This window comes from Echinops telfairi, unplaced genomic scaffold, assembly GCF_000313985.2.
Source record: "Echinops telfairi isolate 266 unplaced genomic scaffold, ASM31398v2 ScPeMD7_3533;HRSCAF=4204_1, whole genome shotgun sequence".
In the NCBI taxonomy this organism is placed as follows: Eukaryota; Metazoa; Chordata; class Mammalia; order Afrosoricida; family Tenrecidae; genus Echinops; species Echinops telfairi.
The window spans coordinates 27,975,809-28,002,786 of record NW_022107432.1 but is presented as its reverse complement, the minus strand read 5'-3'; the positions used below and the strand labels follow the sequence as shown (position 1 = coordinate 28,002,786).

The 26,978-nt window shown below is 44.7% G+C and overlaps 1 protein-coding gene across 1 annotated transcript in view; it reads left to right on the top strand.

Moving 5' to 3' along the window:
* DNAH8 (dynein axonemal heavy chain 8) overlaps window positions 1-26,978 on the top strand; it is a 369,956-nt gene that overhangs the window by 184,066 nt on the left and 158,912 nt on the right. Inside the window, exons 51-58 of the mRNA XM_045294778.1 lie at window positions 7,054-7,267; window positions 9,382-9,491; window positions 14,368-14,531; window positions 15,835-16,027; window positions 17,141-17,263; window positions 19,085-19,215; window positions 25,286-25,439; window positions 25,582-25,594. Of these exons, the coding sequence (XP_045150713.1) occupies window positions 7,054-7,267; window positions 9,382-9,491; window positions 14,368-14,531; window positions 15,835-16,027; window positions 17,141-17,263; window positions 19,085-19,215; window positions 25,286-25,439; window positions 25,582-25,594 (1,102 nt within the window). The remainder of the gene's footprint in view (window positions 1-7,053; window positions 7,268-9,381; window positions 9,492-14,367; window positions 14,532-15,834; window positions 16,028-17,140; window positions 17,264-19,084; window positions 19,216-25,285; window positions 25,440-25,581; window positions 25,595-26,978) is intronic.

Genomic DNA, 26,978 nt, shown 5'->3' with positions numbered 1-26,978 from the left:
CCTCCTAGTTCTTTCCTCTGTTTCCTCTTGTCCCACCATCATGCTCAGCCTTCATCTGGGTTTTAGGAATTCCTCTCAGTTATATTGCCCTTGATCAAGCCTCCTATACCCTCCTCACCATCAATATTGGATCACTTGTTGTTCCCTTATCCCTGGGTTTGTTAATACCCACTCCTTTCCCCCTCCCACTTGTCCCTCTCCCATGTCCCTCGGGAACCATTGGTCCCATTTATTTCTCCTCCAGATTGTTTATCCCGCCTATTTTATCTAGATAGATCTGCAGAGATAATAATATGCACAAAAAACAAGACAGCAAAACAAAACAACAGCAACAACAAAAAGGAAAGCCTGTAAATAGTTCAACGTCTGTTTGTTGACCTTTAGTAGTGAGTCTGATGGGGTGCCATGCCCCCCAAAGTCTATTTCTGGTATTCCCTGGGGACTTCGTTGCTCTGTTCCCCTTGCTGTTCTGTTGCACACCCTTAGTGTTTTGCCTCAGTGTGGTGGGGTTAGATGGGGTGCAATTCCCACACTGTGTCTCCACTGTTGTCCCCTGTATGGGTCAGTGAGGGACATCATGTCTTGTAGTGGGGTCTTCTCTGTGCTTTGGCTTCTCTGAGCGGGAATATTGTCCTTAGGGGTTGGTGGGCCAGAATGTGCTCCACTCTCTCTTCCTCTCCCTTCATTTGCTCCCGTGTGCTCTGCTCAGACATGTCCCTCTCCCTGAGCTGTAGCTTCAATGTGTTGTCTTCTGAAGTGAATTCTTCTGCTTGGAGTGGGGGCTGTCCACGTAGTTGGGATTGGGGCCAGCCCCTCAGACCTCTCTATTGGTTCCCTGCTTCATGTTGGTATGTTGCGTTCACATCTTGGAGTACGGGGTTGAATCCAGTCCCTCTTTCCCTGTGGAAATATAAACAATACCCTCCCCTTGGGTGGGGTTTCCCCCTCATTTTTAGTTGGACATGTATTTGGATGCCAACAGATATATCTATAATCCATCCCTATAGTTATATAATTAAGCACAGGGGTCACAGGTTATCTCTTAGATTGACTGAACACATTTTTTTTTCTGTGTTTGAAGGCTTAGGATTATAGTCTTATAGAACAACTCAGTTAATTGGTCTCATATAGACCATACACTTTATATCCTACACCTCAGTTTGGTGAATAGTATAGTGGGGGGTCTTAAAAACTTGGGAGTGGCCATTTAAGATACAACTATAAGAAGGATTAACTGCTCACACAAACTGTGGCTTTTCTCATATACCCTGAGACCAAGATCGGATTAGAGCCATAATAGAAGGATACAGATATGATGGGAGAGTACTTGGAACATAACTCAAGTACTGATGATGTCTAGACTTACTGCACTGGTTGAAATTAGAGGACTCCTTTGAAACCATTGACCAGAGGAACTCATTCAACTTTGAAATGGATCACTAAGATCACTTAAAAAAAATCATTTTACTGGGGCTCATGCAAGTCTTATTACAATCCATCCATCCATCCATCCATAGTGTCAAGTACATATGTACAGTTGTTGCCATTATCATTCTCAAAACATTTGCTTTCTACCTGAGCTCTTGGTCTAAGATCACCTTTTAAAGAAAAGATTTGCTCATAAAATAAAGAGTATCACCTGTTAATAGTACACTCCTTCTAAAAAACAAAGCAAAAAACTCCCAAACAAACCAACACCCCACACACACACACACACACACATACACACATCACTATGAGCCCTACTGCTCCACACGGGCAGGGAAATTCGATTACTGGAAATGGGACATCCAAACGGAAATAAGGAGAATAGTCACACATTGTGTGGTTTTGAACCGTGCCACTAAATAACTTGTGTAGAAATAGTTGAATGGCCACCTATTACGCAGTATAAACCCACGGAAAAACAATAAAATATTATTTTAAACAAAGCAAATCAGATCAAAGCAACAGCAACACACACACACACACACACACACCCTCTGACACAAATGGGTCACCATGAATCAGAATTGACCTGAAGAAGGTCAACTAGTGGTGTCTTTTGTGTCTTTCTTCTTTCAGTTTTATCACTGATGCTCTTTTAGCTCGTATTCTAGATGCTTTTCTTTCTGAGGAGTACTTGACATTAAAAAACACATTCCTGCCCCCTCCCCACCCCACCCCCTGCTCTACCACACACCACTGTCCTAGTTAGAATAATCGATCAACCCAAGTCACTCCCTTTCCGATGTTGCCCGATGCTGCAGCTCCTGGTGGGATCCATAGAACCCCTCCAGCCAACATTCACAGCCTCATCCGCACCATCAGCCTTGCATCCACTCACCATGTGTCCCTCGCATCTTCTGTCCCTATTTACCACTAGGAGTTCAGGTTTCCAAGTCAGTCTGCACCACGAGAGTAATCTCCAAAGAGTTCTTCACGGCTCTTCTGGCCCGGTCTCCTCCTCTTCCCCTCTCCTGACACCTTCTCAGAATGCCCCTGGAAGCCCTGCCTCATCCACAATATTCCCTATGGATTCAACCTCTTCGCTGCACATTTTCCTCATCTTCCTGCTGTCATCGAGAGCTGACCCCTCCAGCTTCCAGGACATTGTCTTTGCCGCCTTCTCAAGTGGACCCTCTGGGCTTAGAGGGAAGAGAGGTGTCTCTTTGCTTCTCATTGCCTTCCTTCCTGAAAACCTACCCCTCTGATCTCAATCCCACCCCTCACCATGTGTGGCAGTCATCTTGGACCCTCAGGCAACCCCTCCCACTTTCCCTGAAGATTTTTGTCCCTGACTCACTGTTACTATCCTTTCATTAGGACCGGCTTCATAGATCCTGTCTTTGAATAGTCTTCCCTTTCCTCTCATTTCCTTCCTTCCATCCTTCCCTAGCTAAAATCCCTTGGGCCATCATGCCAATCATTCCAGTATACGTCCTCTACTCATGTCTGAAAGTCTCAACCTCATTCAATCCACCCACCAACACTCACGCAGGTCAACTTGGCTGGAGCACACAACACACAACACTGGTTTCATTTCAAATTCACGATCATGGGCCTCATCTGAGTTTTCTCTTTTGAGCTAATGGCTAGTGGTAAGATAACAATAACATGGAGTTTTCCATTTTAATCATGTTTAAGTGTATGATTCAGTGGCATTAATTATGTTCACAGTATGGTGCCACCATCCCCACTGTTTCCAAAACGCTTTATCACCCGGCATAGATCTCTCTATCCTCTAAGCCATAGCTACTCACCTCTCCATCGCCCTCGCCCTTGGAACCACCAATATAACTTCTCTATAAATTTACCTATTCAAGGTATTTTATGTCAATGGGGTCCTAGAATATCTGTCCTGTGCGTCTGACTTATGTCACTCAGCCCGTTCTGAGCCTTGCAACAGCGTCCTTACAGTTTTCCTTTGTCCCTGGTCCCTCTCAGCCTCCTCTCAAATCAGCAACCAGTTAAAACGTGGCACCCTCCTCTCCTCAGAGTTCTCCAATGGAATACCAACATGCTCGTCATTCCCAAAGACCTGATGCCCCTGTTGGATCTCACCACTCAGTCCATCACTCTCTGCTTTAACTAGACTAACAGGTTCTTCTAGCTGCCGGTACACGTCCCCTCAGAGGCTCTGCATTTACGGTTTCCTCTGCCTGGAGGGTTCTTCCCCTAGCTAATCTGAATGTTTTGTTTTCTCACCTCCTTCAAGTCTTTGCTTGAATTCTATGTCAGGAGAAGATTCCCCTAAAATCCACCTCAGTCACGCCCCTTGAGCCCTCTGTATTTGCCTTTTCTGCTCTGTTTTCTTCTTAGGTTATGCCACGTATTGATTTATGAATTCATACATCATACATTGCCCTGTAACTTCCACCACTGGAAGGTGAGCTCTGTGAGGGCAGGGGTTTCTGTCAATGCCTGAACAGAACCTGGCCCTGTAATCAGTTTCTATCTGGCTGGCTGTGACCCGTGGTGACCCCCCACACAACAGAAGGACGTGTTGTTGGGCCCTGTGCCAGCTTCACAGTCTTTGATTTGCTCAAGAACATTGGGGTGGCCACTGTGCATCCCGAGAGACTTCCCACCTATAGGTTCATCTTCCAGCTCTGTATTGGACATGATTCTGTTATGATCCTGAGGGTTTCCTTAACTGATTTTGGGAAGTAGATCTCCAGGCCTTCCTTCCTAGTAGGTCTTACTTTGAAAGCTCAGCTAAAACATGTCCACCATGGGTGACCCCACTGGTATTTGAGTTCCTGGTCGCATAGCCTCCGATGCCATAGCAACACCTAAATGAGCACTCACAGACGGGGGCACATTGAAGCCGTTCATGAAACACTTGTGAAATCAATGTCTGCTCTGCTCGTGGGGGTTGTGCACCAGCCCTTGGAGATGCCCAGTAGCAATTTTATATGCAAAAGTGGACCTTAGATGGGGTTTGCCATCAAGACTTGGACAGATGTAAGTGTCTTCAGATGTTCTAGGGTGTAGATTCAGACATCATCCCGTGGCGTGGAAAGGACAAAGAATGGAACCTCCGGAGCTATATGTGGTGAAAAGGTGGTTTGAGGAGATGGAGGATGACCAATGAGAAGTCACAAGATTAGCCTGGGAAGAATTGTGCCTCGGAAAGCAAGAGAAGACGATGTTTCAAGAAGGACAGGGGATAAGATGTGTGAGAGGCGGCAGAGAGGATAAAATGAGGCATAAACCTGAAAATCAATACATTCCGTTATGTACTACTGAAAGCTCAGAATGGAAACTGTCCTACATTCTGATCTAAGGGATTTTGAAGAGCTGAGGGTTGAGCACCCACGATGTCTACAGAGAAACTTGCTGTCAGCCTGAGTGCTGTTGTCATCGTACCAAATATCCTGTACCTCACCCGTCTACATTGATTGAACACCGAGTTTGATCACGGTGGCAAAGAGCACACTGAACTTGCACTGGACACGTTTAACTTATGGTTTAGAGTGCACGGTGTGTCAAAGTCAGGGTTCTCTAGAGACACAGAAGTGGGAAGATATATATCTATGTCTACATCTATATAATAGCTTCAAGGAATTTGCTCACATTATTGTGGGGCTGATGTAGGTCAGACAGCAGGCTAGAGACATTTGTAGGCTTATATCTCAAGATCCATAGGTTGAACAACAGGAAGGGTGTGTGGGGGGAGAGAGACAGAGAGAGACACACACACACACACAGAGACAGACAGACAGAGAGAGAGAGAGAGAGAGAGAGAGAGAGAGAGAGAGATTCTATCAAAATATCTATTTAAGGTTTTCAGGCAGAACACACCCAAAGGACACTCCCTTTCCAATTGGGTGATTGATTATATGGCGAAGAAGAAGAAAAAGAAGAAGAAGAAGAAATATCAAATGTACTGCCATCATGTCAATTCTGAACTGCCCTTGTGGGTTTACAAGACTGTAACTCTTTATGGGAGTAGAAAGCCCATCTTCCTCCCTCGGAACAGCTGGTAGTTTTGAACTGCTGACCTCACAGCTAACAGCTATGCATGGCTGCTGTGCCACCACTAGATTACATTAAAAAACAAAACACATCAAACTCACCACCATCAAGTTGATGCCAATGCATAGCCACCCTATTGGGCAGGGCAGAACTCCCCATGCAGTTTTCTGAGATTGTAACTTTAAAAAAAAAATCATTTTATTGGGGGCTCATACAACTCTTATCACAGTCCATCCATCCATCCATTGTATGTCAAGCAGAGATTGTAACTCTTCATGGAAGTAGAAAGCCTCATCTTTCTCCTGGGGAGAAGCTGGTGGTTTCAAAATGCTGACCTGTCGGTAGCCCAATGTGCAACCACTGAGCCAGCAGGGCTCCTTCTAAATTGCATTATGGAAGAGTAATTAGACTGATGAAGGGCCAAACCATGGGGCACAGGAGATTGTTCAGCACAGGGAGGTAGCATTTAAGTCAAATTGCTTTGATAGTACTACTCAACATCCACACACATCACTGAGGATCTAGTGTTATCTGTACTGCTCAACCAGGAGCCGTAGTGGCGCAGCAGTCTGCTCCCGTAAAACTACAGCCTTGGAATCCCTGTGGGCTATTCTACTTTGCCCCATAGTGTTGCTGTGAGTCAAAATCGACTTCCCAGCAATGGGTGTGGGAGCCCTGGCTAAGGAGCCGAGTGGCACCATGTTTAAAGTACTCAGCATCTAATGGATAGGTTGGTGGTTTCAGCCCACCCGTGACTCTAAAGAAGAAAAGACCAAGGACAGAGAAAGGAGGCTGTAGTGGCGACTGAATGAATACACGATGCATCTGAGGTACGTGGAGCCAGACTCTGAGGAGGGGGGGTGTTTGTGGATTGCTCTGAATAATGGTGCCCTAAACCTGTGCGCTGGTGCGGCAGCATTGAAGTGCTTACCTGATCACTGAGAGGCGTGGTCATTTGAACCCACCAGCCATTCGGCAGGAGGAAGATGTGGCAGTCTGCTTCCATAAAGAGTACAGCCTTGGCACAGGAAAGAGAGACCAAGAGACATCCTCATTCTGGTGCGGACCCCTGAGGGTGACGTTCCTGCTCGGAGCAGCTCATCCACAGAGAGGACTGCAGAGCTGGCCCTGGTTCCAGACATGAAGTCCCCGACCGAGGACAGTGCTACAGAGGAGAACCCTGACATACAATTTGGGGAGAGCGCCCGGTTTGACCAGCCCACACTGGGGCCAACCAAGAGGGGAGTGCAAACGACCAGCAAGGGGAGCAAAGACATGAGGTCCCTGAGGACTCTTGATAGCAGATATCTGATTCGGGGGGTGGGGTTGGGGGGCAGCACTTGGCACCTCACCTGGTTGGGGGATATTCACAAGGGGCCTGAACTGCAAGTTAAAGGTGTAACTGGATGGGGGGTGGAGCAAAAAAAAAAAGTATAGCCTGGGAACCCTATGGGAACAATGCAGGATCCTTATGAGTCAGAATCCACTCAGCAGCAATGTTGGGTTTTTTGGTTTGTTTTGGGGGGAGGGGGGGAGGTTTTGTAGAAATATGATGATGATAGGTTAATAAAACATTACTCCACCAAATTTCAGATCACGAATGAAATCGTGCGGCAGATGATGGAAATGGATGGCATGTATAGCTTAGACAAGCCCGGAGACTTCACCACCATCATCGACGTGCAGCTCATCGCCGCCATGATCCACCCGGGAGGTGGTCGCAATGATATCCCACAGCGCTTAAAAAGACAGTTTACCGTGTTTAATTGCACATTGCCTTCAAATGCTTCCATCGACAAGATTTTTGGTATGGAGAGTCTTGGTACTTAGGAAGGAGGGACTAGGAGGGAGGGGCTGAATACTACGGAGACTCAGGTTTCCGGGTGATTAGACTTGGAGACCTTCAGAAGCATCCTGGTGGATGGCTCGCCTTAGAGGTGAGCAAGTCTCAGAGCTTCGGTTTTCTTGACATGATTCATCAGAGAAATGACAGTATGTAAATGATAAGTTAATGATAATATGATACCACATCAAAGCTAGCCTCTGATGGACTCGTGAAAATGAGATTTTTATTTATTTTTATTTTTTGGATACCAAATTGAAACCTAAATTGTGTCATCAACAATTTATCAGAGAATCAGGTCCATGCAGCTCTGGCCATGAGCCATTTGATTTGGCAAGTACTGAGGGTCCGAGGAGAAAGAGCCGACTTTCTATGGTGGTGCTTGGACTTTTCGTGGTAGGAGTGGGTTGTGGGCTGGGTTCCTGACCACGAGGTTAGCCATTGGAAACCACCAGCCTTTCTGAGCAGCTTTTTGTACTTCCCTTCTTCTGAACATGTCGTGCTCCGAGCTGAATGTATGACTCAACTGATAGTCCGGCTGGCGTGAAGGAGAGAAAAATCTACTTTTACACCCTAACATCAAAGGCATTTTCTGAGTCAGTGTTGGTTCAACTGCCATGCTGTTGGGCGTTTTCTATGAATGGCCACATGTCCAACCCAGGACCCAGCCATTCAGTTCTTTAACAACCAACCCGTGGGAACCTTAGCCCTTTGTTTTCCGCCTGGGCCTGATCTTCTCCTCTGGAAGGGCAGAGAATAGTTGTGCAGCTCTCATTTGGTTCAGGGCGACTGCTCATTTACCATCTTTGAAGCCCGGGTGCCTGGTTCACCTGCCAGATTTGCCCACATGCATGCTGTGTGGACTGGGGAGAGGCACGAAGCTCTCTGTTGGGGTTCTTTCATATTAGGAAGATGTCTCAGTATCCTCAAACTCACTGTCCTCATCGATTCGATGCCAACTCACAGGGACCCTCTAGGACAGGGTAGAACTGTCCCGTGAGTTTCTGAGACTGTAACTCTTCACAGAAGTAGAAAGCCCTGTCTTTCTCCCCAAGAGTGGCTGATGGTTTTGAACTGTTGACCTTGGGGAATCACTGCCCAACTCATAACCACTACACCAATGGGGCGTGCCCTAGGGCTGTGTTAACAAAATACCACACAGCATTTGCCTTTAAAGCACAGAGAGTATTCATTCTCCTGCAGACCTGGAGGAAAGTTAAACTCAGGCTCCAAATCAGTCTCACTATTTCCTTCTGAGGACTCTGAGAAAGAAACTTCCGTGCTTCTCTCCCAGTTTCTAGTGGCTCCCAGCAACCCTTTCTGTCTTTGTGGTCACATAGCCATCCTACTTCTGTCTCCCATGCCCCGCTCTGTGCGTTCTCTTTTATAAAAGCACCACTTGCATAGGACGAGAGCCCACCCTATTCCAGCATGTCCTCATGCTAACTTCCAAAGACTCGTATTTCCCAGGAGGGCTTACATTCACAAGTTCACTAGGGTAAGACTTGGCTTACATTCACAAGGTCACTGGGGTAAGACTTCAACACCTCTTTGGGGAGATATTTTCCCATTTGTGGATCCCTAGTGGAGTAGGGAATTACTCGTTGGGCAGCGATCTGCAAAGTCAGCAGTTCAAAACCACTAGCTACTCCAAGGGAGAATGCCAGGGCTTTCTACTCCGGCAAACCATTACAGTTTCAGAAACTCACCGGGGGCAGTTCTACCCTGTCACTATGGGTCAGCATCAACTCGATGGCAGTGTGTTTGGTTTTTGAATGTATTCCATGTTTGGATTTCCTCCAGAACAGCCTATAACTAATGAGAACAATATCCACCTTATAATCTTTCTCATGGAAGGTGGGGAGGATTACTTGAGTTCATGCACAGAAAATACTTATCACTGTGTATGAAGCTTTGCTGGCCTCTCTGCTGAGTTCTCCGCTTTAGATGGCTCCCTGAATGAAATTCGTACATCACCCAGCTCAGTGGGCCCTGTAAGGATTTATTCTTCCCTGGGATATACGTGTACCTTGTAATCTGTTGGTAAGCTTGCATCGTTAATCTTGTTTATTTTCCAGGGATCATTGGCTGTGGATACTTTGATCCTTGCAGACATTTCAAGCCTGAAGTATGTGAGCTAATTGGGAATTTAGTCTCAGCGGGCCGAGTGCTGTGGCAGTGGACTAAGGTACAGACTGGGCAGCCCCGTTCTCCTCAGGGCTCATTAAGTTATCCGAGCATCCTAAGTATAGCAGTATGTTTTCAGAAGAGACAAACGACCTGTGCAGGTGGATTTATGACACCTTTCTCCTCTGGGAAGCAAACCGTCTGACTGAATGAGGTTTCCAATATGTATGAGATGTAACTAAGTCAGATGTGACGTCCGAGACTCAACTGAATTTTACTGAAATGAGGGCATTTCCTTTCCACCGGTCCCTCTGACTAGTATGCTTGTCTCCCCATCGCCACAGCGTCAGAATGTCTCACACATGTTTGCTGATTGAGCAAATACATTGAGTACCAGACAGTCCTCGCTCCGCGTGACTTGAGGTCTCGCTCGTGTGATTTTCTGAGGTGGCATGCGGGTTTAGGACATGAATGCGTGTGCTCTTTAACACTGGGGTGCCCTGGGTGTTGCCAATGGTTTGTGCACAACTCCCAGCCTCAAGATTGGTGGTTTGAACCCATCCAGTGGCACCGTGGAAGAAAGGGTGTTCTGCTTCCATAAAGATCATGGCCAAGAAAAGCCTATATAACGGTTCTACACTGTAACACGTGGGCCGACGTAAGTCAGAGTTGACCACATGCAACGGTCATTCATTCTTAACAAAATGGACTAGGCTTCCATAAACAAGGCTGAGACGTCTGTCAAGCTGAACATACCTATAGCTGCCACCAGATGACTTGGGCAGCTCTTGTAGAAAGCGTAGGTTTGAGATGAAAAGAAAAGATGGAGGTTACACTTGGCAAAAAGTGGTGAAGGCAATGAGGTCTAGTTGTGGTATCAGAATACTTAACGATACTCAGGCAGAACTGATACACAGAGCAAGGGCAGTGAAAGCCTGGTGAGGTAGTTAGTTTATTACACCAACCTGGCCAATAAACACATGTGGGATTAATTGAAGGGCGGAGGGATAAATGGCTCAGTGAGCCTCGCCTTTCTAGTTCTTGGGTCTCTTGCTTTGTGATGGCTGGACCAGGGTGCAGCTGCCTTAGCCAGTTCCCTGCTTCAGCTGCCAAGGCTCACTTCCTGCAAGACATTCCCGAGGAGAAGCCATATGGACCTACCCCGATGCAGCCCTGGGTGCTGGAGCAGCCGTGTGGAGACCCCTGCCAATGCTGAGATGCTTACACGTTCACTGATTCGGCTTTCCTCCTGCAGTCGGCATCATAGTGTGTGTTTTGTGAGATGGAGGAGGACTTTGTGGATTGGTGTCGGACATATGGGTTAATGTTGGACTTGTGGTCTTAGGTAGCACTGGGTTGGGATGTTTTCTTGATGTGCACTTACCCTTTATATAAAACTCTCTCTTATACATGAGTTTCTGTGGATTTGTTTCTCTAAAGCACCCAGATGAACACACCTGCTTTAAAATCAGGAAAGGCATGCATGAGGGCCGTAGCCTCCCCACACCTGTTCAATGTGTATGTTAAGCAGATCATCCATCAGTGAAGCAGGACTATATGAGGAAGGAGGTGGCCTCAGGATCTGAGGAAGACTTGTTACCAACCAGTGATAGGCAGATGACACCACCTTGCTTGCTGAAAGCAAAGAGGACTTGAAGTGCTTACTGATGAAGATCTTTATGGCGAAGAAAATCGAGTATGCCAGGGACTGGCAGAAGAACAAGCAAATCCGTCTTGGAAACCAGAGTGCAACCAGAGTGCTCCTTAGGGAGAGGATGGCGAGACGTGCTTTCATGTACTTTGGAGGGCTTGTGATGAGGAGGGGTTGGTCCTGGGAAAAGGACATCATGCGTGATCGGCAGAGTGGCTGACACCAATCCACAAAGTCTGCAGTCGGGCATTTTGTTGGTCATAGGGTTGGTTGCTATGAGTCAGAACTGACTGGATGGCACCTGATAACAACAACAACAACAACAGCAACAACAACAACAATGTAGTACACATTAGCAAGTTTGATCAGTAAGGTTATTAATGGTTACCAAAGCAAAAGCCAAACCCATTGGTGTTGATTCTGTCAAATAATGACGCTATAGGATAGAATAGAAGTGCCTCACAGGGTTTCCAGAGTTGTAGTCTTCAACAACAACAACAACTCCATTTTTATTATGCATTAGGTGAAGGTTTTACAGAGCAGTTCATCAGTTTTATATTAGACAACTCATCAAACCTCCCAAGGTCTTGCCCTGTTTCTATTATTTTTTGCCCACTGTCCTCTAGTTGAATATTCTCTCCCCCTTAACCCAAGTGAACACCTGTTAACTCTTTAGTCTGCGACTCCCCTTCCCTCCCTTTCCCTTCCACCCTGGGTCACCTTTTCTGGGTTCTTTATCATAGTGATTTAGTGCAATGCATTTCCTTTTGTGCTTGCCTAACTTCACCCAGGTTCATCCATGTTAGGAGATGCTGCACAGATTCAGCACTATTTTTTTATTAAATACTTTTATTGGGGGCTCTTATATCTCTTATCACAATCCATACATTCATCCATTTTGTCAAGCACATGTGCACATATGCCACCATCATCATTTTCAAATCATTCTCTTCCCACTTGAGTCCCTGATATCAGCTCCCTATTTCTTCCCCCTCCCTCCCCCTCCCACCCTCCCTCTCGAACCCTTGATAAGTTATAGATTATTATTTTCATATCTTACATCATCTGCCATCACCCCTCACCTGCTTTTCCATTATTCGTCCCTCTGGGAGGGGGTTCTAGGTTGATTCTTGTGATTGATTTCCCCTTTCTCCCTCCACCCTGCCTTAATCCTCCTGGTATCTCTACTCTCATTGTTGGCCCTGAGAGATTTATCTATCCTGGATAGATAACAGCCTGTGTTGCAGGCTCTTATCTGTAGCAGTGTGCATGCTCTGGTCTAATCTGATTTGTAAGATAGAATTGAGGTCATGATAGTGGGGGGAAGGAAGCACCAAAGAACTAGAGGGAAGTTGTGTGTTTCATTGGTACTATACTGCACGCTGACTGGCTCATCTCTTCCCTGTGACCCCTTTGTGAGGGGATGTCCAACTGTCTACAGATGGATATTGGGTCTCCACTCCATGCCCCTCCCATTCACATTGGGTATGATTTTGTTCTGGGTCTTAGATGCCTGCTACCAGATCCCACCGACACCTAATGACCACATAGGCTGGTGTGCTTCTTCCATGTGGGATTTGTTGCTTCTCAGCTTGATGGCTGTTTGTTTATCTTCAAGCCTTTAACACCCCAGACAGTATATATTTTTATAGCTGGGCACCAGCAGCTTTCTTCACCACATTTTCTTATGCACCCATTTTGTCTTCAGTCATCCTATCGGGAAGAGAAGCATCACAGAATGCCCAATTATTAGAACAAAGTGTTCTTGTGTTGAGGGAGTACTTGAGTCAAGGCCCATCTGCATGGCCCATGTCCATCTGCAACCTTAATTCTTAACATATACATATGAGTACATAGTTCTATTCCCCTCTCATTATATATAAATATGTTTGCATATGTGCATTCCTGTGTTTAGATTTCTGTAAATGCCCTTCGTCTCCTGGTTCTTTCCTCTATTTTCTTTTATTTTCCTCTTGTCCCACCATCATGTTCAGCCTTCGTTCAGGTTTAGTAATTCCTTGTTGCTACATTGCCCTTGATTACGCCCCCCTAGGCATCCTATGCCCTTCTCTCCCTTGATTTTAGTTCCCTTGTTGTTCCCTTGTCCCTGGGTTGGTTATCCCCTCTTCCTGCCTCCTACCTCCCCTTTTCCCATATCCTCCTGAACCATTGGTCCCGTTCTTTTCATCTCCCAATTGTTTATCCTGCCTATGTTATCCAGATAGACATGTAGAGACATTAATAAGCTCAAAATCCAGGCAAAACCAAGCAAAACAACAAAGGAAGTCAAGACCAACAAAACAATAATCACAACTACAAAAAGAAAAAACCAAAACAACAACAACAAAAAGAAAGCCACTGACAAAAATGGAAACACCTATAAATTGTTCAAGGTCTGTTTATTGGCCTTTACGCGTGTTTTCCAGTCCAGGCTGATGGGGTGCCGCACTCTGTCTCCAAAGCCTATTCTTGGTATTCTCTGGGAATTTCATAACTCTGCTCCCCTTGCTGCTCTGTTGCATGCCCTCAGTGTTTCACCCCAGCGTGATGGGTCAGATTGTGCACAATTCCCGCACTGTGTCTCCAGATTCAGCACTATTTTTAATGCTGCTTATTATTCCATTAGGAGGCCTGGTGGTGTCCTGGTTTTACATCGGGCTGCGATCCCTCCATAAGGTTAGCAGTATGAAACCACCAGCCACTCTACGGGAGAAAGATGGGGCTTTCTACTCCTGGCAAGAGGGACAGTCTCAGAAACTCACAGGACCCTTTCTTTTGGGTCGCTCTCAGTCAGCATCCACTCAATGGCAGTGGGTTTGGATGATCCCATACCAAAGTCTACTTATCCATTCTTCCTCTGTGAACCTTGAGGTTGTTTCTCTCTTTTTCAAATCGGTAATCTTTATGGAAGCAGACTGTCGCCTCTCTCTGCTGTGGAGCAGTTGAGATGGATTATTCCAACAGTTTCCGTCATTGTTAAGAACTGAAGAAGCATGACTTGTTCAAAGCCAACCAGTGCTAGTAGAGCCGGCACTCTACATGATTCTTGAATCAGTCCTTTCAAAGGTTTACCATCTTTTAAATTCAACAACGGCTTATTTAGAGCATGTTCCCCCCGTGCTCGGTTCTATAGTTTTGTGACAAAAATATGCAACTTGATCTTGTTTGCCTATTTTAATGTAAGATAGGATTTGTGATGTAAAATAGTTCTAGAAGCAATTCTTTAAAGTTTATCTTGTAAATTCTAATTGTATGTATTACATATTATTATTACTTGTGCCTTAAGGTAAAGATGCTGCCAACTCCTTCCAAATTCCATTACATCTTCAATCTCCGAGATCTGTCCCGAATTTGGCAAGGAATGTTAGTGATAAAAGCTGAGGAGTGTGATTCCGTCGCTACTCTCCTGTCACTTTTCAGGCATGAGTGCAACAGAGTGATTGCAGACAGGTGTGTATCAGAGCATTTGCATTTCAACATACTGTATAAGAAGAGCCCTGGTGGTGCTGTCAGGTAAGCGTTGGACTGCTAACCATAAGGTTGGTGGTTCAAACCCAAGGCCACTCTAGTGGACAAAGGTGAGACTATACATTCATGAAGATTTACAGCCACAGAAAACCTACGTAGGGTCATTGTGAGTTTGAATTGACTTTCTGGTAGTGGGTTTTTAAAAATACGTTTATGCCACTAAATCCAATTTTGTATTATGTACCCAGATAAATAGAATAAGTGCAAGATGTTTAGATGTCATTTTCCCACCTGCTGGTCTCCTTAAAAAAATTCTGTGCTAATTCCCCTGAGCCTGATTGCAGTCCTACATCTTTGTCAGTCACCATTTGAGAGTGCTGGTAAAGTTCAGAGGCACGCCTTAGTTAACCTTTTAGGCGGTCTGCTTGCTGGAATCCGGTGCGTCTGTTAAGCTTTCTCTTCAAGCCTCACTTTCGTCATCTGTAATATCTGATGGTAATTCCAATACCGCCACCACCCAAATTGTACAATATCTACCAGAGTGTGTCTCCCATACAAGGAGGGCTCTTCGAATGATGATGGCAACAAATGTACAAATGTGCTTGACACAATGGATGAATGTATGGATTATGATGAGTTGTACGAGCCCCCAATAAAATGATTTAAAAAAAAGAACTCTTCAAAGGTTAGCACCCCCTTCCTTCTCTGATACAATAAATACAAAAAGACCCTAGGCCCACATGCACTGTCTGCCCACAAACTCAGAAATAAAATACCTTTGGTCTGACCTAGGTGAGTTACCTATATTTTCCAAAAGTGATATTATTAATGGCATAACTGCCTTGAATGGAATTATGTCACTGTCAAAACAGAAGAACATATTGTCCCCCTGTCGGAAGGGGCCAGGGAGCCCTGCTGATACAGTGGTTGCACATTGGTCTGCTAACCTCAAGGTCAGCAGTTCAAAAGCACCAGTCTCTTCTCGGGAGAGAGATGAGGCTTTCGACTCCTGTGAGGAGACTCCGAAACCTACAGGGGCAGTTCTATCCTGTCCTATAAGGTCACTGTGAGTCAGAATCGAAACTCACAGTGGAACTTCTGCTTTGTCCTCTGAGCCCCAGTGAGTTGGGATCGACTAGAGGGCAGTGAATTTGGTTTTGGGTTGATCCCGAAGGAAGACAGGGATGGGGTCGGGCTACGAGGAGACGGCGGGAGGTTGAAGCCAGGTGCATGTAAAAGATGCATCCACATTTTGCGTTTTCACTTCGGACATTTTAAATTTCAGATTTATCACTCCTGAAGATGAGCAGTGGTTTAGTGTACACCTTACTCGTGCTATTGAAGAAAATGTGAACTCAGAGGCGGTGTCCAATATGGTCCATGAACCATACTTCGTGGACTTTCTCCATGACATGCCAGAACCGACGGGCGATGAACCTGAAGACACTGTCTTTGAAGTTCCCAAAATCTATGAACTGGTATTTATTTTTATCCTCAAGAAAATAGCTCTTCGTTACCTAGCTAGGACTCCTTGTCTCCCCTTATCTGGGCCTCCCATGGGATGGCTGCAGCTTCTAAGTCCTTTGTGTGTTGTAATTCATAGTCAGTGTGAACCAAGTTAAATACTTTTGTCAACGAAACCCATTAAAGTCAGGCGTAAGACCAACATGCCCCTTGTTGCCACTGCTATTGAATGCTGCTTGGAAAGTTCTGGGTGATGCTATCAGGGGAGGCAAATAAAATAGATCAGACAGGGAAAAATTAAAATATCATGCAGTAATAAATAATTATAAAACACAATAGTGATCTTCTACCCAGGGTAAGGAGCTCTACTGGGGCAATCATTAAATTACTTGGCCACTAACCCAAAGGTTGGCTATTTCAGGAGAAAGAGGTAGCAGCCTGCTTTCATAAAGATTACAACCATGACAGCCCTATGTTGTAGTTGTTCTCTGTCCTTTAGTGTTATTATGAATTCTAATTCACTGGGTGGCAACAGGTTTGGGCTGGCAAATTCCAGCCCATGGGTCCAATCTAGCCTGCCACCTGTTTCTGTTGGATCTGTGGGCGAAGGAAGGAGCTTTAGTGGTCTAGTGGTCTAGTGGCTTATGCAAGAGGCCACAGACTTGATGGCAGTGAGTTTGTGTTTTTTGGAGGTGAGCTAAGAATGGTGTTTATATTTTGTTTTTTTAAAATGAAATATTATTTATAGGAATTATAAATATTAAATATTTATAAATATAAATATTTATCTCCATTTATAAATTTAAAAAAGCAAATAAAACCAAAAAAATTATTTGTTACGTTCTGACATGACTTACCCTGGGTAGAAGCTGGGCACCGGGCTTCCTGAAAGGGAAGACAGGAATAATCTTATGCTGGAATTTTCCAATTAGTGTGGTTAGGCTTCAGACATCTGAAACCAAATAATTCACAGTAGATTAAGATGAGGCAAATCTCTGGGAACCCATGGGGGGTTGTAGTTTGTATGATTTTCTTCCCAGAATTACTTTTGGATTCCTTTATAATGGCTACTTGCGTAGATATGTAGGTCTTAATAAATAATACTCTTTTTCTACGCCACCCCTCAGGTGCCGAACTTTGAATTCCTCTCAGAAAAGCTCCAGCAATACCAGAGACAGTTCAATGAAATCATTCGAGGAGCCTCGCTCGACCTGGTGTTTTTCAAAGACGCAATGACTCATCTGATCAAGGTTCGTTCCTATTGACTATTTAAACCTGTTCAGAGGCTTAGTAAATTTCCGAGATAAACTTTTGGAGAGAATAAAGACTTTGATCGGGTAGCTTCTCGAAGAATGTCCAGAGATGGGTTCATCTCACGGGCGGAAAGTAAAAGCAGAAGGCAAGCGCCTCACTCGAATCCAACTGCTCTGCAGCAAATGCTTTTCAAGGGCAGATGCATTGTTTTGCATTGAGAGATTTGAATACATGGCATGCAAAGCATCCCAGAGTTTTACTTTCCTAAGCTGGAGAACCCTGTGAAGGAAGTGCAGTGCCCCCCACATTACGTTTTGACAGTTTTGACAGATGGCAATTCTGTCCTGCCTCCCTGGGAGGGAATTCTGTCCTGCCTCTCCGGGAGGGAGTTGATGGCTACACACACACACACACACACACACACAGTCTAATTTGGCTTGTAGATTATGGACAAACTGATGGGGAAAGGCTAATGGGGATGCAGCCGTGGCCACTTTACCAGCTGCCTTAGAGTTTGCGCTGACTCATGGTGACCCCGTGTGGATCACAGGCAAACTGCCCTCCCTTCCTCTATGACGGATTTTCCAGACTGTGGTGCCTTTGGGTGGGCTGACCTTCCAGGTAACAACGGAGACGGTGGTTAGCTTTTTCCACTACCCGGGGAACTCCAAAGGGAGGCATGGGCCTGGGGAAAAAATAGGTACCAACCAGATGTGGCATGAAAAATGAATGTGGCTTGATTCAAGTTCTTGCACGATTGGCTGGTACACAGGGAATTGCTATCGAGAACAAGAACTTAGGGCAGTTGGCTAATGAAGACACTCTCAGCTATTCATTTTACAGTTGTTCTCTGCAAATTGGTGAATTTTCAGATGTCCCAGGTCCATTTTCACGTTTATCCATCCAGTCAGCAAATAACGATTGAGCTCCCATCGTGGCTGGCTCTTGGAGACCTGAGACATCATCGTCCTTGGTACAGAAGCACAAACATGATGCATATATTTAAAAGTATGTGGTGCGATGAACACTTACCAAGGTATTGCTACTCATCTGCCAGATGTAAAACGTGTCTGAAAATAAAGCAACATGCTTTTAAGTGGTAATATTGGATTTAGTGACCCCTCTAGGCAGCCTTCCGAATCAGTGACACTCGTGTAAAAGACAGCTTTGGTAATATCGGTACCTGGCCTTCACAAGAGTTGCACTGCAGTACCTACCGTACCTTCTCTGAGGCAATCGACTACAGCAAAGCCATTCGCAAGACTGCAGATTTGTGCTTGACGCCCTGGAGGAATGCATGGGTTGCGCTAAGAGATGTAAGAGCCCCAATAAAAGTGAGAAGAAAAAAGACTGCAGGTTGCCCCAGTCTTTTTCTACAATGCCCCCCTGCCCTCCCCGATCATCAAACGTAAAATGTGGGTGCCTAAAATGTTCCGTTGGCCAAGAGACAATGGAGGTAGTGTTTGTTGGAGAGAGTGAGGCATCTGCATAAGTCGGTGTGCTTCACTGATGAAGAGGAAGAAAAGAGCCATCAATTTCCTTCAAAAACCTACCAGATATGGAGTCAAAAATAGCAGAGCACACACTCATATACACATGCACTCAAACACAGGTGCACACCCACACACAAGGAATAATTTTGAAATAGGAGATGGTAAAGCCAATTTATTCTGTTTTATTTAGGATATAAATATAGACAGGTAAGGAAGAAATTCAAATGGAAGAAGTTGGTACGCAGCACACATACAACCAAACCTGGAATCCGTGTCAATATGTGAATCTTGTCTTCCAATCAATATGCTTTTGTTTCCAATCAGATTTCTCGGATCATCCGAACATCATGTGGAAATGCGTTGCTGGTGGGCGTTGGTGGCTCAGGAAAGCAGAGTCTCTCACGGCTGGCCTCCTTTATAGCTGGCTATCAAATATTCCAGATCACATTAACCAGGTAGGTTAAAATAAAGCACAACGGCATGGTTTTCCATAGTTCATTTCTCCGCAGTGAAGTGTTTACTTTGAACACACACATATCAACTTAGTGGATTTCCTTTGTAAGCAAATGTTTTACTGAAGTATAATGTATATAAGGAGGTGTGCCCAAATTGTGAGTGTACAAAGTAAATACACCCATGTAGCCACTACTTTTCTGGCAGTTTGTCCAAGTGTGGTAGCTTGTGTGTTTCTGTGCTGCTGGAAGTTCTGTCACTGGCATTTCAAATGCCAGCAGGGACACCCCACATGAACAGGGTTCAGCGCAGCTGCCAGACAAAGAGCAGACAATGAAGAAGACCCAGCTCCCCACTCTGGGTGAAGAAGCCATTGAAAACCTTTGTATGAGCCCCTAATAAAATGATTTAAAAAAAGAGAAAAACCTTATGTATAGCATTGAAGCATCCCCATATATTGAAAGCCTAAACAAAGGAAACAGAACATTGTTGGCAATACTGCTGTAGGGTGGGCTCCTCGGGTTTGAGGGCACTCGAAATGGGACTGCCGCGGAGCTGATTTCTGGAAGGGGAGTCAACCCCGGTGAAGTGAGTCTGTGGACTGCTCAAAAGACAAACCCACCTGTGTTGGAAGAAGTATGACCAGAGTTTTCCTTAGAGGCAAGGATGGTCTTGGTCTTCCACATTTTGAACATGTTGTCAGGAGAGACCAGTCCCTGGAGAAGGACATCTTGTTTGGTCAAGCGGAGGGGCAGCGGGAGAAGGAAGGCCCTCCACAAGATGGATGGACACCGTGGCTGCCCCAATGGGCTCAGCCTTAGGAACCGTCATGCATGGTCACTATGGGCTGGAGCTGACCTGATGGCACCTAACAACAGCAGTGTAGCCAGTGTCCAGATGAAGACTAAAACTTTGCTAGCACTCCCGAAGCACAAACCTCCCATGTCCTGTCCCAGGCGCCCCTTCGCCCCCAAACTCACTGCCATCATGTTGATTCCAACTGAAAGGGACCCTAGAGGGTGGTGAAACTGCCCCCGTGGGTTGCTGAAGCTGAAATGCTTTACAAGAGCAGAAAGCCTCACTGTTCTTCCTCAGAGCGTCTGGTGGTTTCAAACTGCTGGACTTGCAGTTAGCAGCCCAACACATAAACCACTATGCTACCAGGGCTCTCCTCAAGGCTAATCACTATTTTGCTGATGATCATTAAAACACATGCATTTAGTTTTGCCTACTTTGGGCTTTATATCAGACAGGATTTACCCTGGTGTGCCCGCACTTCCTTGTGCTCTATTTTTGCCAGATCCGTTCCCAAGAGTTGGTTAGTTCTTATTGCTAGATAGCATTTTGATTTATTGCATATTCATACAACTCATCAATGATTAAGTGCTTGGCTGATAACTGGTAGTTTGGCAATTACAACCCACCCAGCGGCTCTGGCTCTGTGGTGTAATAAAGACCTGGAGCTCTGTGCCTATCAAGATTGCAGTCTAGAAAGCTCGGAACAGACTGGATGGCACTTAACAACAACAACAACAACAACAACAACAACAACAACAGCTGTTTATAAAGATTGTTCTCCTCTTCGTAGTCCTTGGGCTATTACATGTAGAGCCACTATGAATAATCTTAGACACATCTGGATTTAAGTTGCAGTGGGGTACATGTTGGGCTGCTGACAGCGAGGTCAGCAGTTTGAAACCACCAGCCACTCTGAGGGAGAAAGATGAGGCTTTCTACTCCCAGAAAGATTTACAGTCTGGGAAACCCACAGGGGAAATTTCACCCTGTCTTCTAGGGTCGCTGTGAGTCAGCGTCACCTTGATGGCAGAGCAACTGGTTTTGAGAAGTAAAATGGTTGGTATTGGGAGGCCTGTGTATGCTTATTCTTAGTAGTTGGATAAAGTCATTTCCCAAACTGCATGTACCAATTTATCGTCCCACCAACAGTGCATGGAGATCCCAGTTACTCCACGTCCTGCTCTACTTTGGAATTGTGAGTCGCTTGCATTTTATCAACTCCGCTGGGCGTACGACGGTGTCTCACTGTGGGTTCTGCTTGCACCCCCAGATGGACACTGAAGTCAAGCACTCTGTCCTTTCTCATGGGCCGCTTGGATGGCTTCCTTTGGCAAGGGCCAGTTCAAGTCCTTTGCCCCGTTTTTAAAGTGAGTTGTGGCTCTGCTTCTTACTGATTCTCAGGAATTCTTCGTGTCTTTGGGATACAATTCCTTTAGCAGGGAAGGTATTACAAACATCTTCTTTCAGTCATTGTCTTACCTTATCATTCTCTTAATGTGTCTTCTGTTAAATAGACTCACAATTTTAATAAAATGTAATTTATCGCCCCCTGACCCCGTATGTTTAGAACCTTTGTTTACCTCAAGTCCATGAAGCCATTCCCCTGTGGTTTCTTTCACATTTGCAGCCACAGTTTAGTGTCTTTACATTTAATACTGTCACCCAACCACAACCTGTTTTCTTACAACGTGCGAGGTAGGGGGTGGGTTTTTCTTATCTTTCAGATATAGACATGGAGTCATGGGAGAAAGGTGAAGCTTTCCACTCCCATAAAGCTTCCCCCCCCAGGGGCAGGTCTACTGTGTCCCCAGGGTCACTAAGGGTCGGAATTGACTCGGTGGCAGTGAGTTGGGGCTTTTCATTTGAAGCATCCAGGTGTCATTGCTCCATTTATTGAAAAGATCATCTCTCCCTTGCCATATTATAGGTGCCATTTTTACCATGAATTAACTGGTCACGCATGTGACTGTTCAGTCAGTTTTGCTGGTCTACTGCTCCCATTGCATTATTGCCCACTAGTTTAATGACTATTGCTTTTTATTAGGTCTTGATATTAGATAGTGCAAGAAGCTTTCCATATACATTGTCCTTGAAGATCATCTTGACTAATTGGGTCTATTTCCATGTACATTTTAGATCATCTTATGCATTCCTCCCACTCACACCTTTCATTTCGCTTCCAAACAAATAGAAAAGAAAACTTAAAAATAAAATTTGATGTTATAAGAGCATTTTAAAATATCAACTATATAGGGATTAATCCATTCAAATTAAGCTTAATGTTTTAAATTAGCTATCAACATTACAAATCGGGGAGAGTTCAAATGACACACACATTTCCTATGCGCTAAAGAAATAAAAGATGCAACATGAACAGACATATGCACATCTATGTTCATTGCAGCAATTTTTATAACAGCAAAACATGGAGACAACGGAAACGCCCAACTATAGAGAAATGGATAAACAAGCTCTGGTACACTCACAGTATGGAATTTTATGTTTCAATAAAAAACAATGACAACTCTCTTAAACACCTCAAAACGTGGAAAAACTAGAGAACATTATGCTTAGCACACTCAGTCAACTTTACAAAGATCAATATTTAATATCACCATAGTCATAAGGAAAAAGAAAGAAGAAATGTGGCTTGTACACCATTAGTCAAGACGACAAGGAGGCCAGGGACGAGAGGAGGGACAGGGAGAGGCGAGGGATGGAAACAAACAGTCCCACAACACTTATGTGGAGAACGCAATAGAACATTACAGTTGATTTCACTTTTAAACATGTGCTGTACAGATATATATAGCATTAGTCTTAAAAAAAACTAAAACAAAAACCTTCCAGATTATGTATCCCTCAAGCCTAAATAGTAGTTTGAGTGGCTTAAAAATAATAATAAACAGCAGGTGGAAAGTAAAATTAAAATGGATTAGGAGTCTTTAAGGACAAGTTTATCTCAAACAAACAAACAAATCTATGACTTTCTTTGAAATCAATAAAAGGGCTGGCCGCATTGGCCCTGCATTGCCAGTGGACTGGAGTTGAGCACACTGCACCCTTAGATGGGACGGCAGTGATCCCTCTGGTGTACCAGAGGCCCAGCAGCCCGGCACCACTCACCAGCCTTACCTTTCTGATCATGGTAGGCTTGGGAGTTTGTGGTCCTGAGGTAGGTGTTGCTGTGCCAACTGCAGTCAGAAATGACAGAGACCTACCTGCATACGGCAGACGACATGGGCTTAGCGCACAGGAGGCAGGTAAAGGAAGTAGAGAGGACTCCGTCATTGACTGCATATGGGGTGAAGAAGAGGAAAGAAGAGTGAGTTTGGGGCGATACTTCGATGTCTCTAGTGGTTTATATCAACCTGCATTAAAAGAAAAGTCTTGTTCACATTTATAGCTGCTTCACTTGTTTGCAAGTCCCAAGGGTGGACTCTTGTAAATGTCTTATTTATAATTACTATCAAAGCACGGCTTCTTACTAACACTATCAAACTTTGTGTTGAGCAAGTTAATCAATGATCGTTTTCAAGGTGTAAAATGAGAATTTCAGTGACCAACCGCTCTGTGGGAGATGGATGTAGCCGTTGGCTTCCATGAAGATTTACAGCCTCGGAAGCTCTCTGAGGGCAGTTCTACTCTGTCCTATACGGTCGCGATGAGTCAGAATTGATGGCAGTGGATAAGATGAGAATTCAGTGCAGAAGCTATTGCCTATGAGATGTCTGTATGAGAGACTGGGCAGGGAGGAGGAAATGCAAAATGGCCACTAGAAACCAAGGAGTTGAGAGTAGGGATGTGTATCTATTAAGTGAGGTCTAGAAATGAGAAAGTAGCAACCAGGGTGACGAAACCATAGCACAGTTCGTCTGGGAGCTGTTGGGGGGTACAAACTGTTAAATGTTGGATTATTAGATTGCTAAGGGACAAGTTGCCCCTTCCAAGCCACCTAGAGACAACTTGGGAAACAAGCCTGTCCATCTGCTTCCAAATCCAATAACCGAATTGTATGTGAATGGATATATTGGATTGTGTAAGATATGGCAAAACAAAACAAAACAAGACTATTATAGGAAAGGGAAAAACACGGGTTCCTGGGGAAGTAGGGTGGGGAGAAAGGGGATCTGATATCAAGGAGTTCAAGAAGAAAGAAAATGTTTTGAAACTGATTGTGGTAGCCATTGTACCACGCTGTTTGATGTGATTGAATTATGGAATGATATGATATCTGTAAGATGATATCTGTAAGATAATATCTATAAGATAATATCAGTAAGATAATAAAGTGATTAATAATAATAATGATAAACGATGACAACCTTTGGAGCAGCCCTGCTCTGCCCACCATCAGAACGGAAGTCCCCTTGATGACCACGGACACTCCTGGCAACATCTTCAGGGCTCACAGCAACCTTACACGTGCTTATCGTTGTTCTTGCCGATGGAGAAATAGAAGTTGAGAAGTGTGAAAACACTTCTCTAGGGTCACAGAGCATGCATGTGAGCTGAGGTCTTTCTGATGGCAAAGCCCACAGTTTTTCCATTGTGTCGTATGGTGTATAGTAAATCAAGTGATGACTTCATTGTGGTTTTTGCCATTGTCCATACTCCTCAGAAAGTCTGTACAGCACTCTAGAAGATGTCTGCTTTTGTTAAACAGCAACAACAACATCACATTGCTACTGTTAGCACATTTTAGCAGCAAAGAGAGTAAACAGGAAAAGATCTTCTCCTTTCCTACTCTGTAACCACCTAATTACAAAATTTCAATTATTTATACATTATGTAATGCAGTCTCCCCTTCAGGCTTGCTCTCTATATAGCCACTTAGTGAGTTATGCGGTTTGCCACCATATATAATTTATCGCTAATTTTATTAATAATTTATTGTGAATCTCTCACCAGTCCAAATTAGTCAACTACATTTCAGATACGACCTTTGCATTCACTTCTGTGAATATAGCCTGTTGCTGGAAACTGTCAGCTTGCGGGGACTGGGAAAAAATGTTTCTCTGGTCTCAGTGACTTTTCATAGATCACGTCTGGTAGACTCCTCATTTCTCACTTCTTTCACTAAAGAGAACACAGCTGCATGAGCAGTCACATGAGGGCTCATCTCCATGTGTGTGCGTTTTTAGCAGGCACCTGGATTTGCAGTCCACCAGAGCAGGTCCAGGTTGTACTGTGATGACCATGGGTGATTATGAGATGTTGAGATACACTATGACTACCTGTTTTTATAATGCTAATGTTTCTGCTACTCTTAAGGTCTTACAATGTGAGTAACCTAACAGAGGACTTAAAGAGTCTGTACAAAGTTGCTGGCGCTGATGGGAAAGGCATCACCTTCATCTTTACTGACAATGAAATAAAGGACGAAGCTTTCTTAGAATATCTGAACAACCTGCTATCTTCAGGGGAGGTAAGTCTCTTACAGTTAGAGAAAATGTGCATATCTTTTAAAAACATTGATTCTAGATTCGTTCGGATGCTCCAATCCATTTCAAATAGTATCCCTTATTTGCCCTTATTTGATCCTTTATCAATCCTCAAATGGATCCTAGGAGAAGCAGTACAGTGAGTCAAATGTGGGGTTGGGAACTAAAAGGTTGCTGGTTCCAACCCCGCAGTTGCTCCATGGGAGGAGGAGGAGGATGCTAGTGTGAAGATTGGATATAGCCATGGAAGCCCTATGTAGCAATTCTATTTTGTCTTTTAGGGTCTCTCCGAGTTAGAATCAAGTCAGCGGCCATAGGTTTGGGGGGTTTATGATGTGGTAGAATTCACACTTTCCACGTGGGAGACCTGGGTTCTATTCAGTGGATAACCTATTCAGGACCTCATGGGCAGCCACTGTCTGTAAGTGGTGGATCACACGTTGCTGTGGCACTGAACAGGTGCCAGTGGAGCTTTTAGAACCAGAGAGAACTGGCAATCTACTTCCCAAAATCAGCCAAAGAAAATCCTATAAATCACACTGGTCCTACTGCTGTGCGTCTTAGGGATGGTGCAGGAACGGGCAATATTTCCTTCCATTGTGCAATCAGAGTCTGACTCGATAGCAGCCAGTGGCAATAGATAGGGTTATAGATTGTTGGAAGAGTTACTCTATCAGTAAGCTGATATCGATTTCACCACTTCGGACACCTCTTGGGCCAGCATGTCCAAGGATGCTTATACCTTTGGTGCTCCAAGAGAAGGATTCTTGAGACTCCACATATAGTTGTACTCCTGGCTAAGATTTACGACAGTGTGGGATCCAGCCTCACAACCAAACGATCCTGAGGATCGGCATGTGCGATTATGGAAGAGAAAAATGATAGACAGTGGGGCATACAGAAGTCTGCCCCGATATCGGGATCAAGACAGCAAGTTTATTTCACCAAGAGTATATATAGCAGAGGTGTGCAAGCCTCCATCAGGCACAAACACAATAGATTGGGCAAAGTGTGCATCTGAGCTACCCTGATTTCTTTGGGGAGAACATCTCACAGGAAGTGTCTGGCAGGTGAGTGAGCAATGTTGCCTAATGGTGACAATCGCCCTGCAAGAATATTAAACAGCAGACCGGGATGCTGTAGAGATAAGCATAGTCTCAACAGCATGTGTGAGAAACTAGGTGTCTGGAGGAAGTAACTTATCATTTTATAGAGGTTACAGGTGAAGAGCCTGTTTCCTGAAGAATATATGTATCTGGCTTCCTCTCAACTTACAGGAAAAGGGTGGATATTTTGCTGTAAGTACCAGGCAGCTGTGGGACAAAGGGTACGCTGACCTCTAGCATGATAAAGAGAAAAAGGAACTTCAGTGCTTCTTAGGCATCATACAGCAAAGTAATGAAAAGCCAGACACCCGTAAAAGGCAGATTTACACAGGCTGATATGCTCTTCCATGTGGGCTTTGTTGCTTCTGAGCTAGATGGCCACTTGTTTACCTTCAAGCTTTTAAGACCCCAGACGCT